This window comes from Cyprinus carpio, chromosome A9 (assembly GCF_018340385.1).
Source record: "Cyprinus carpio isolate SPL01 chromosome A9, ASM1834038v1, whole genome shotgun sequence".
NCBI classification, from domain to species: domain Eukaryota; kingdom Metazoa; phylum Chordata; class Actinopteri; order Cypriniformes; family Cyprinidae; genus Cyprinus; species Cyprinus carpio.
Genome location: NC_056580.1, coordinates 20787907 through 20801247, shown reverse-complemented (window position 1 = coordinate 20801247; position 13341 = coordinate 20787907). Strand labels below are relative to the sequence as shown.

The 13341-nt window shown below is 35.6% G+C and overlaps 1 protein-coding gene across 1 annotated transcript in view; it reads right to left on the bottom strand.

Annotated features, from left to right (window-relative positions):
- LOC109095779 (low-density lipoprotein receptor-related protein 1B-like) overlaps nucleotides 1-13341 on the bottom strand; it is a 281776-nt gene that overhangs the window by 47630 nt on the left and 220805 nt on the right. Inside the window, exons 45-55 of the mRNA XM_042764066.1 lie at nucleotides 12224-12349; nucleotides 11583-11711; nucleotides 9575-9694; nucleotides 9111-9224; nucleotides 7743-7892; nucleotides 7055-7177; nucleotides 5740-5859; nucleotides 5250-5378; nucleotides 4808-4930; nucleotides 2998-3138; nucleotides 2375-2562 (exon numbers count right to left, since the gene is read on the bottom strand). Of these exons, the coding sequence (XP_042620000.1) occupies nucleotides 2375-2562; nucleotides 2998-3138; nucleotides 4808-4930; nucleotides 5250-5378; nucleotides 5740-5859; nucleotides 7055-7177; nucleotides 7743-7892; nucleotides 9111-9224; nucleotides 9575-9694; nucleotides 11583-11711; nucleotides 12224-12349 (1463 nt within the window). The remainder of the gene's footprint in view (nucleotides 1-2374; nucleotides 2563-2997; nucleotides 3139-4807; nucleotides 4931-5249; nucleotides 5379-5739; nucleotides 5860-7054; nucleotides 7178-7742; nucleotides 7893-9110; nucleotides 9225-9574; nucleotides 9695-11582; nucleotides 11712-12223; nucleotides 12350-13341) is intronic.

The following is a 13341-nucleotide window of genomic DNA, read 5'->3' as shown; positions in this document are numbered from 1 at the left end:
GTAGCTTATTGGATTACTCCTGATATGTTCTTTGCTCAGTCTGTAACCTGAAAGGCTTTTCTTAACATTCCTTCATTTATACCAAAGTGAATGAGGTCAGACTCTTTACCTACAGGATTTGACTCAGCTACAGAACCTACAGTATCTGTGATGTCTTTATTGATTTTTTGGGTGACCGGTTAGAAATCTGCCAGAGAATGACACTGTCTCCAAACACTTCTGGTGATCACAGGTCATGTGAGCATGGGGCTGCTGACACCTGGTTTGCCAATCAGTAGGGTCTGTAACTCTAGAGATTCAGCTAATTCTCCCTTTTTAAATCCCGGGACACACCAAGCTGATGATTGGCCGTTTGCCATCGTCGTGTCAACGGTGCGCGATGGTCGGGCTAGTTTGTTTGGTGTGTTCCACTCGTCGGCTCTCGTCGGGCTCACATCGTCGGGTTTGCCCGATTCAACATGTTCGATCGGCGTCGGGCCGTCTGCGAGAGAGAGAGCTCTGATTGGATGTTCAGTTTAGTGAACAAGTCAGTGCCGAGAATTAAAGCGAAAGTGATGAAAACAAGCATGTGAATGAAGGCGGTACAGACAGAAGGCTGTTTAAATGTTACGTGATCTTTCCCAATCATTTGTTATACGTGAAGGTTTCATAACAGCATGAGCTGCTTAAAATGACTAAAGTTATTTACGTTACTGATATTCAAAATGGTAAGCAAGCGCTGCTTTGTTTACATTTCGTATATCTGCATTTATCTCGTATATCTTTGTTTCGGTTTCTCCTTTTGAATGACGAATATATACTATTAATAGCTGCTGATATGAACAGCTTGTTCCTCTCACGCATGTGCAGAACGCACATGTTAGTTTGCCGTCGGCTGTAGTCTGTGCGCTGTGTTCCAGCACTGCTTTTTGGAGCGACACTGCCAACGCGAGGCGACAACACCGTTGGCTTTCGTCGCCACTAGTTCTTTGAAGTCAGCTTGGTGTGTCCCGGCCTTAAGGTACACCTCTAGAAAGCTCCAGAAGGCACAATCCTTTATTTAAACTTGATCTGAGTATGCCAATTAAGTACCAATGAAGCAAAACTGGGACAAATCATTGTTCTTTAAATGTTTGCCAAAGTAGTTCAGTGAAAAGATGTTGCTGAAACAAAAAACACAGTAGGTTCTGCAAAGCAATTAATCAGTCACATTTGTGGGAAACCTGAAGTCACATGAAATAAGACATGAATGATTTTATATATATCCCTTAAGAAAGATTTTCAAAAAAAAAAAAAAAAAAAACACTTCCTATTATTTGTAATATGGCAACTGCATGACAAATAAAAAAAGTCTAAGATTTTAAATATCTTTCTTGCTCTTTCCATTTAACATATCTAAGCACAAGAAATACACATGTATTTCTGCAGAAGACTGAATAATACTGTTCACAACTTGTAATTGGTAACACTTGAGTACAGAGACCATTCTCACCATTAACTAGTTGCTTAATAGCATGCCTATTATTAACATATTGGCTGTTTATGAGCACTTATAAAGCACATACTGTATTCTACATGATCATATTCTACATCCCTAATCCTACCCAATACCTACACGTAACCCTTACTAACTATTAATAAGCAGCAAATTAAGAGTTTATTGAGGCAAAAGTCATAGTTAATGGTTTGTTAATAGCAAGAATTGGACCTTAAAATAAGGTCTGAGCCTTGTAATTGTCTTACTTTTGCTTAAATATACTTTTAATATATTTAATATAATATAATGTCCAAAAATTTACTGCAATAATATAATTGATGCTGTACAAATAGCTTGTGAGGAAATGCATGACTGCAATTCAACCATGATACGGAATTACTAATAAAATTAAATTCTCTCCATCAAAAGTTATTGATTCTGGAAAATTTTCAAGCTAAAAACATGTTGTAGCTTGTAAAAAAGTATTATACTGTATTCTAAAAGACAAATCACCTTGTGAATATTGCATAAGTGTTAGGAGAAGCAAGCTTTGGCTGGACCATTTTTTTTTCACTTCTGGTAAAAAAAAGGCCTTAAGGGACTTCTGGGGGAAAAAAAAGCCTTGTGGGACACAAAAATCTTAAATATGTAGTGACACTAATGACAACAACTTGATGATTAAGCATATGTCCTTTAACAAAGCAGGATCAAAAAAAAAATAAAAAAAATAAAAAAATGAAGCGCCAAATTATCTAAAATGTATTTCAATCTAATTCATTATATTTGTTATGTATTTTTTTAAATAAATAATGTATTTACAATATACAAATTATTTTAATAATTATTTTAATCACACTATATTGTAAAGATTTAAAATGAAAGCCTAAAATACGATGTATAAATATATTATTGACCAACCTTGTATCCCACTGGTAAGTCCTGGCAATCCTGCGTACAGCCGCTGACACGACGGTTGAGACATTCATTGACATTGCAGTTTTTCTCATCCGAGCGATCTCCACAGTCATCTTTCAGGTCACATAAACTCTTCTCAGATATACAGCGGCCATTTGAGCACATGAAAAAGGAACTGTTGCATAAGCTCTCTAGATATAAAAGAAGAAAGTGAAAACAAAGGAAACAAATTAAGAAAAAGTACAAAGCAATACAAAAAATAAAGACTTGTAGTGTTGAAAACCAAGCTGAAAATGTAAAAATGCTTTTGGACAAAGCATGAATGGTTGGATGGCTGTAACTCTACAAAGCTAGAGGGCATACAAGTTGCAATCCAACAAAAGTCAAATGTTATTTCAAGCACCCTGCAACTGCCAGTAAGTGCAAGGTTTTTTTTTAGGTTTTTTTTAATAAATGCTTGATACGCTCAGCTGAAAACATGCCATCCCCGCAGGTTAAAGTTATGCACTTCAGCCCTCTGCTTTTATCCATGATGTTCCTTGGCCACTTGTATTCCCTCAGATGTTCAGTAAGCCCCACATCCATCAGTCAAACATATTTCAGGCACGGCTCTGTTGGGCCATTACCTGCAGCCAGGCATTTGAGGTTGAGGGGCAGCTCATCAGAGTGGTCACGGCAGTCTGGGTAACCATCACACTCCCACTGGACACTGAGCAGGCATCGGCCATCAGCACAGCGGAACTCATCCGGCCCACATGAGCGGTATACTGTGTAAAGGGTGAGGACTGTCAGCATAGTGACACACTTTGCTACCAAACAGATCTTAAAGGGATAGCTCACACACAAAATCTTTTTAAAATGAGTGTGATTATTTTTTCTTCCGTGGGACACAAAAGCAGATATTTAGTTGAGTGTCCAAGCTGATCATTTTACAATTAAAGTGTTCAGCAATTTATACTGTCAGGCTCCAAAAAAGAACAAAAAAGCACCACAAAACTACTATAAAAGGTCGTCCACTTGACTTGAGAACATGAAGTACCTTCTGGATCTCCAGACTGAAATGTCATACACTTTTGTACATATTCTGATAAATAAATTAGGATAAAATACATTTTGTTTTCCAAAGCTAATATATATATATATATATATATATATATATATATATATATATATATATATATATACATATATATATATATATATATATATATATATATATATATATATATATATATATATATATATATATATATATATATATATATATATATATATATATATATATATACATATATATATATATATATATATATATACATATACATATACATATACATATACATATACATATATACACATATACATATATACACATATATATACATACATATACATATATATACATATATACACATACATACATATACATACATATACATATATACACATATATACATATATACACATACATATATATACATACATATATATATATATATATATATATATATATATATATATATATATATATATAATGACATGATGTGTTAGTAAATTATGACAGAATGTACATTTCTGAATGAACTTTGAAGATAGATATATATATATATATATATATATATATATATATATATATATATATATATATTAATGACATGATGTGTTAGTAAATTATGACAGAATGTACATTTCTGAATGAACTTTGAAGATGAACATGAAACACAAAGGTATGCGATGTTTCTTTTCAATAAAATAATCCACAGATGTCTTGGGTTAGACTTTTTAAGAGCTAATGAGAATATCTCTTTGAATCTCTTTTGTTATGAATAATTTCCCAGACTTTTTATTTCATATTTTAACTTTGGTTCAATAAGTTCTGGTGCAATAAATTGTGAGGGTGTATGAACACAGATGATGTCCTGTGGAGAGGCTGTCCTTTCATGTTGTGAAGACCAGGGCCCAAGTTCTCCATCAAAAAGCCCACAGATGTTTCAGTTTTAAGTAAAAATTGTTCTAAAACAATAGAAAACCCCAATAATTGAAGTACTGATTATTCTTGAAACTGTTCTTCTTAATTAAGAATGTATAGTACAAATAATACGAGCACAGAGCAGCCTAAGGCTCACTGTAGAGCTTTAATTAACAAAGAAATTAAATTGGCTCAATTTTTCCATTACAATACTGCACATTTTTACTATTTCAATGTTGATTTTTTGTGGTATTCAGTTTTCTTTATAAATAAAATTAGCTTTCACAAATTCCTTAAGGGAAAGCAGGTAACTATAGTGACCAATGATTAAAAAACAAGGGGAAAAAATAATGCATTTCTCAATGGCTCTGCTTCTCTGTTTGTAGCTTGTTCTAAGCTTAAGTCTGAAAATATACTTTTGGAATACAGAAAAGCAAATAAACAATTAATTCAAGAAAGATGCTTACCACATTCAACAGATTCATCCGAGCCATCTCCACAGTCGTCGTCATGGTCACAAACAAAGCGCTTTGGAATGCAGCCTTTGTTAAGGCATCTGAAGGAATTCTCATCACATGTGTTATTTGGAGCTGCAGGGTAAACATCAGGACCTTGAGCTTAATTAATTCCCACTAAGACTTTATTCACCTTGGGATACGAGTCATATCTGCCAAATCCAGCCTAAAGTCTCACATGTTACAAAGCGCAACGCTAATGAAGTGCCTGTGGTTAAGAATATCTTATTCTTTGGATATCATTGAGTTTTTAAATCCTGACCTAAGCACGTATCAAATAGCCAATTATAATGAATGGCCTGCATCGCTGCTAGAACAACACCTGAAGAGAGCTTTCATCAATAACACATTGACATGCAGAAGACATTTTAAACAGATCGATAGGAATATTTACCACAGCCGGCCGCCGCAAGCTCATCGCTGCCATCGGGACAGTCTCTCTCCCCGTCACATAACCAGCGCTTGGGGACGCATGCGTATGAGCCTGGACAACTGAATAACCCTGGGGCACAGGTCACCGAGCCTGGATAATATTTTGTTAGCAATGCACCATTAATTGTTGCTCAGGTCTATTGATTATAAATGACAGCCTACTTGAATATCTAGAGAATTCACACAGTAATTTGTAAAAGCTTTTTAACAAATGCATAGCGTACATTTGGATGTTCAGTGTTGCTTATCAAGTTTTAAAAAGTATTTAATGTGTTTAATTGCATTTGCATTTAATTGCATTTAACTGCATTATTTTCCTAATTGCCTAATTTATTATAGTTGCATTGAATTTAGCCTGTTTAAAAACTCAATTCATTCAAAAAGCTGCCTTTGGGGCACAGAAAAACAATATTTACAGTCACACAGAATGGAAGGAGTGGTCACATGCGTACCGCAGAGATCCACGCTCTCGTCCACCCCGTCTCCACAGTCGTCTTCACCATCACAGAGCCACTGCTTCGCTATGCACTTGTTCTTCGAACAAGCAAACTGGTTCCACAGACAGGAGGAGTCTATTAACAAAGGAGTTTGAGAGCCACAAATAACAGTGCTTAGAAAATGACATCCACAATTTAGGACTCATCTCTAGCTGAATGCTTTTAGAGATGGTTTCTTTATTTCTAAATTCAGCAGACTTGGCTGTAGACCTCTAGATTGCACTTATATTACTTGTGCTCTCAAAAAAAAAAAAAAAAAAAAAAAAAAACACTCTACAAGCCCTCACCATAAATATGTCAGTCTTTGTCAGAGTGATTTTTACTTGAAGATGCAATAAAGCAGAATAATTGTTTTCTGTATTTTTTTGTTGTGTAATCACACTTTTAGCCGTCTTTCATCTCAAATATATAGAACTAGCTGACACATCTATCTCTGTTCTTTGTGTTGAGCAACAGCCTCACCCTATGAAAATTATTTTTTATGGCGTTTATTACATGTCTGTCAGCTCTGACTATGTCTACATGTTAGTGCACCTCTAAAAGTTGACAAAATAATATTTCAGTTCATATATGGATTTAAAACAGGATTTATGTTGTGTCAAAAGAGACAAATAGCAAATAGCGATAGGAGGAAAGTAAATGACCGTTTATATCTAAGCTATTTTTCCCCCTTTCAGTTCTCTTCTAGACAGACTCCACCTGCCAAAAGAGTTAGAGTGGTCCACTCCTGGGGTTACACCATGGATAATGAAATTAAGGGTCACAGCAGGGAAGATTGGTATCAAATTCCCATGATTCTCATTGACTGCCTGATGCTCTCTTGCTGTATCTGCAGATATCCTATCTCTATTCACAGTGCTGACGGTGAGCAAAGATGTTCCATCATCTTAAGGAGAAAAACATCCTTTCAGTTCCAGAAAAGGATCTATCTATCTATCTATCTATCTATCTATCTATCTATCTATCTATCTATCTATCTATCTATCTATCTATCTATCTATCTATCTACTTGAATTTCATACAACCGTTTTGTGAATTGAAAATGCTTTGAGGGATCCAGTTATATACATGCACGTCAGCCTCCAAGGGCACAGGTACACATGAAGATTGGTTTTTATCAGCTGAAAATGCTTCTTTTGACCTCAGTATTAGCAGCTGAATTGTTTTTTGCATTCAAAACTCATCTCAAGAGGTGGGCCGTAATCTCTCGCTCCACATGAAAAATCAAGCTGAGTGAAAGCAATGGGAGGCTAATACCAGTCATGCTTACCACACTGGAACTCATCTGCACCATCTTCACAATCCTTCTGCCCATCACAAAGCCACACGCTGGAGATGCAGTTCCCGCTAGGGCAGGCGAAGTGGCCTTCTGCACATTTCTGCCCGTGGGAGACTGCGGCAGTCAGAGAAAATACGTGTTTGATTATGGAGAGCATAAATAAGTCCATAATTTGCTTAGTGTAGTGAGAATTTGGTCCAGTGGTTGTTTGGGTCATTATTCCCTCCCTAGAATCGCTCCCAGGCAGATGAAATCTTTATGTGCTGCAATTCTCTATGGAACTATAAGGGTTTAAAAGTGCATCTCCGTTCAAACAGGTCTACTCTGCCAAATTACACTTTTGCTTTCTATTTGAAACCACTGACACGCTATGAGCAATAAGTTGAAATCTGCCAAGACTAATTTTCAAGTCACCTTTGCATCAGCGGATTTGAAGGGAACGCAGTTTGCACGAGTGTTTAAATGTCTGCTCTTCGCAAGTCTGACAATCACCAATAATTACTCATCAGCCTTCTGCACCTTTTTCAGGCTCTTCAAGAATGGATAAAAAGACAGGGGCTTGCCTCTGCTTCATTACCTCTTTCATAAATAGTGTTGCGACTAAATTAATTTGATTTTAATGGAACCTGGCTTCCTCAAGCTGCAAAGCTAACAAACGGAGAGTTATACTGAGCATTACCCTGACAGTTCCTCTCATCAGCGTAATCTCCACAGTCATTGGCTCCATCGCACAGCCAGGAATGGTGAACGCAGAGTGAGGTGGAGTTACAACTGACGAAGACCTTTTCTGCCACTCCCATCCTGTAAAAATCTCCACAATCTGTGTTATCTGAAAATAAGGGGGAAGACCTTGTTATCTAGGTCACATGAGATGCAAAACAGACGATGCAAAATGATTTCAAGCTGTATGATTATTCATGCAGGCACACACAATCCATAATTAAAATTAAAACAATAGTTCACCAAATATGACTTCTGTCCATATGACTCTCAAAAGATGATTTTCTTAATATTACCAAGGCCACTTTTTGCACAATGTAATAAAAGTGAATGGAGCTGAGTTTCCAAAAGTACAAAAAAGCACCATTAAAGTAATGAAGTATCATTAAAATTCAACTACACTATTCAGCAAGGGTACATTAAATAGATCAAAAGGGATAGTAAACACATTTATGATATTACAAAAGATTTCTATTTCAAATAAATGATGTTCTTTTGAACTTTGTATTCATCAAAGAATCCTGAAAAAGAAATGTATCCCAGTTTCCACAACAACATTAAGTAGCACACGTGTTTTCAACATCGATAACAATAAGAAATGTTTCTTGAGCACCTAATCAATATATAAGGATGACTTCTGAAGGACCATATGATACTGCAAGACTGTAGTAATAGCTGCTGAAAACTCAGCTTTGTGTAAGTAAATTGAATTAATATTTCATAATATTTGAATATTTGAATTCATAATAAGCCATATGAGAGCTTTCCTCCTCCAAAGTTTCAAAATGTACATCAGAAGTCAGGCAGTGTACAAAAACATCATTACCAAATGCCATTGACTCTAATGTCATTGATGTCAATGCTGTCATATTTGATTTGAAAGTTATAGCAAAGGAGGTGATTTTCAGTAAATAATAACTTATAGTAATTCAGACTAAAAATTTCCTAACTTAACTAAAATAATGACTACCATATCATATCATTAATTTTAATATAGTCCTGAAGTTCCAGTTCCTTTTAAAATACTTTTTGGTGTATTTTATTTTATTTTCCCCATTTCATTATATAGGAAAGTGTGGATATTCTTTAAAAATGTGCCTTTTCTGTTCCACTGAAGAAGGAAAGTCAAAGATTTTGGGAGGACATTTTTTTCTTCAATTTTTGGGTGATCTGTCCCTTTAATGAGAATTTACTGATTTATCCTCAGTTCTATCTAGGAATGCTTTAAATTTGTAGTCTATAATAGTCTGATACGTCAAGGCAATGATTATTACAGTAGGATAAAGAGAACGTGTGCTGCTTTGCAACATAGGCAGCGCTGCCTTACTGCAGTTCTTTTCATCCGAGGCATCGGCGCAGTCGATGACCTGGTTGCACCAGGAGGATATTGGTATGCAAGTTCCATCTTGACAGGATGACTCAGACGCAGCACACGTGACATCTGTAACAGAGACACTTCATTTACACTGAGAGCAGAGAGACTAAGGCATCTGGATGTGCGCTTAAATGAATGAAATATTGCACGCTGATATTTGTATGATATGCACCCAATTCACTGATGATAACAGAGCCTTCCAGATCGCTCCAAGGAAAATGACTTGTGAAATGCTTTCACAGCTTGAAAATTGGGTGTCATTTTTGAGGTCTAACATGGTCTGAAATATACTAGCGGCTCAATATATTTTTTTGCTGCCTATTTTCTTTTATAGACTGCAAAAAATAAATAACTTCCTTAAGTGAAATTTATATGCAAAATGTCAAAATAATAATATTCCCAGACAAGATACCCACTGTTACAAAATGCCTCATCTGAGTTGTCCCCACAGTCGTCGATTCCATCACAAAAGTGATTGTTAGCCACACAACGCCTGTTGTAGCAAGGACGATGACCCTTTCGGCAGCTCCTGTTGTCTAGTGATATGGAAAGCAACGGCACAGCAAATTTTTTATATCAGGGCAAAAAACATATATACAGTGCCCTCCATAAGTATTGGAACAGTAAAGACAAAATTGCTTTCTCTGCTGTGTCAAGACATTTGCAAATATGATTAAAAGATGAATATGTGACAAAACTACAGAATGGCACATTTTATTATTAGGTCTTTCGACACAAACATGTTTTACCAAATAAAAAGGAAAGCACTTTTAGAGTTCATCCCACTATTTGATGTGAGCACAAGTATTGGAACAGTTGAATTCAAGGCAGATGTAAAAGATTAAAAGCTAATATTTAGTTGCAGATCCCTTGCATGCAATCAGAGCAGTGAGTCTGCAACCAACAGACATCACCAGACTCTTGGTCTTATGCTTTGAAATGCTTTTCTCCAGCCTTTAATGCAGCCAATTCCAACCGTTGCTTGTTTTGGGGAGTTTCTGTCTTTAGTCTCCTCTTCAGCTGGTGAAATTAATGTTCAATCGGATGTAAATCTTGAGATTTATTTGGGCAATCTAAGACTTTAAATTTCTTTGCCCTGATAAAGTCCTTGACTGAACTGGCAGGGTGTTTTGGGTCATTGTCCTGATCCAATATGAAGTGCTTTCTAATGAGTTTGGTGGCATTTTCTTGAATGTTGGTAGCCAAGATGATTTTGTACCCTTCCAAATTCATTCTTCTACTGCGATCATACATTAAGTCATCATTAAAATTAAGAGGTGCTGTTCTAGAGACAGCCATGCTTGCCCATGCCATGACGCCACCTCCACCAAGCTTTACAGATGAGGTTGTATGCTTTGGATCATTTGCAGTTCCCTTTTTTTTCTCCACACTTTTGCTTTCCAATCACTTAGATAAAGGTTAATCTTTGTCTCATCGGTCCATCAACACAGTTCTAAAACTCTACTGGCTCACATTTGTGAAGAATCTTGCCTTTCTATTTTTGGTGCTGATCAGAGGTTTGCGTCTTGCTGTGTAGCTTCTGTAATTCTGTGTCAAATTCTCCTACGGACTGTAGATTGACAGAGCATCACCTCAGCTTTCTGGAGGTTGCCGGTGATTTTACAGACGTATTTTAGGGTTAATTTTCACGGCTTTTTACTGGTTCATTTTCATCAACTACTGTTGTTTTTCTCAGCCAATCAGGTCGTCGTTGGTTGCTGATGTCGCTGGTAGTTTCCAAACTCTTGATTTCTACATGCCCTTTGTTTTTCCTATAGTTCTAATTGTCTTCCTTTTTTCTTTAAGCATCCAAATTGCTTGCTTTTCTTTCAGAGTCGGCTTCCTCGTCTTCATCCTGGTTTGTGTGTGTCATCATCGAATGCAAGCAATGGATATAACTGATGAGACACATTCCCTGCTTTTAATATCTGAAGAATTAATGCAACAGGACACAGGTGAACACTTAGAAAGACCTGTGAGGCAACTGTTCCAATACTTATGCTCACATCAGATAGGGAGATGAAACTCTAAAAGTGCTGATCTTCTTAGCTGGTAAAACATCTTTGTGTTGAATCACCCAATAATAAAATGTGACATTCTGTAGTTTTTTCTCATATTCATATTTTAATCATATTTACAGATTTCTTGACTCCACAGCAAACAGAACAATTTTGTCTTTACTGTTCCAATACTTATGGAGGGCACTGTACACATACATATATATATCTTATTTACTCTTTCTGTTGCTCTGGCTTATTCCCATTTGCTCCTCTGGTTGAAAGCAGTAAGGAGAAACAGCTCATTTTATTAGGTTGAAGCCTCAGGGAATGGAACTGCCACCTTAAACCAATTCTGCATGCTTACTGCTTTCATGATGTGGGAGCGGGGAGTACATACAACAAAGCATTGTGATTGGCTACTTACCACAATATTGCATTTTCTCATCTGACTTGTCTTTGCAGTGGGCAGTTCCATCACATGTTAGCTGGTAGTCTATACATTCCCCATTTCCACACTCAAACTCAGTGTGGATGTTGCAAGAGGACGTTTTGGCTATAAAAGTGAGCACAAAATGAAAAAAATCTACTTAATCTAAAGTAAATGAATTACATTTTTATACAATTATCACAAATTAATAATTAATTAACACCAGTGTTTTTAAGGGAATAACGCTACATTTTACAAGATGAACTACCCCCCACCCCAATAAAACATAAAATAAATTCATTTTAATTCATAAATTTAAAAATGCTCATCATAGAATATATGTATTCAAGTCAAATGTGTTTTAATTAATTTTTTCAATAAATAATATATGAAACAAAAATTAGCATCATGCCATTAGTCCAATAGAGCACCTTTTTTTAATAAGCCACAAGTTTTGATGTATCATTCAAGTCTGTAGCATAAATGGTACAGGAAAAGTTCACTAACCCTAGGTCTAAGCAATAGCCATACCGATATATACATATGCTGGAATGAATGAATCCAAGTAATTTCACATCTTTCTGAGATGGAGGGACTCATATTCCCTGAGAGTCTGAGGGAAGCGTGGCAAAACTTACACACACATCTGTTGTCATCGAGCAGTATCCGCTCTCCTCGGCAGCTGCAGTTGACTGTGCCATCTGGAGTAAGGAGACACAGGTCACCACAGCCACCATTCAGAACCCTGCATGGAGATAGTTCGCCTGAAACACAGGGACAAGGGAACATCACGTACCATCACAACAGTGCTCTGAGCATATATAAAAAGGCTAAATAACAATAACAAAATAGCATACAAACAAGAACACAGAGAAAAGTCATTCCAAAGTTTTTGAAGTGAGCAATCCACAAAACTTTGAGCAAAAAACAGTTTTTATTTTTTGTTTTGTTTTTTTAAAAAGCTGACTATTAAAATACTGTACACTGACAAATGCAGTACATCAGGGGCTTATACACTGAAAGTGCAATTCTTAAGCAAAACAAAAAAGTTATTAAAAAGGTAAAACGTAAGTGTAATCTTACTGAAAACAGAAGAAGAAAACTCTACAGTTTTACAATTTTTGAAATAGTTTTTATTTTTATATTTACTATTTGCCTTTTCATTTTTGTTTTTACATTTAATTTGAATCATTTTGTTGTGTTGTATATATAATGTTAAAAATAAATCCAAAATAGATACAGTACATAGTGTGCTTTTTTAGAGTGTACAGTATATAGTTTTTATTCATTTTTATTTTAGTTTTAGTTATTTTAGTACATCTAGTTAAGCAAATTTAAAAAGAAAAATATTGCGTCTGCAACTAGCGGAAAAGTTTCTATACTTTATTTCAGTTTAAGTTATTATTTTTAATTCAAATAACAACATTTTTATGGTGCACATTTTAGTTTCAATTTAAACAGACTTCAAATGTTCTCACTTCCATTAAAGCACAATGTGCTCTTTAAATAGATCACAAATCATGCTTGAGTACAGGTTTTCAGTTTATGCTGCCTGACTGCTGTCATTAAAGAGGAAAGAAAAGAGGACAAATCAAATAGACATTCTGCAAGTTTTACTCAAATTATTATGCAGGTAATTTATAATGAAAAAAAAAATGATCAGACTGACCAAATAACTTAAATAAACATCCAGACTTTCAGGAAATGTTATGAATACAGAACATTGCCCCTCTGGGAGCTGTATGAAGCACCCATA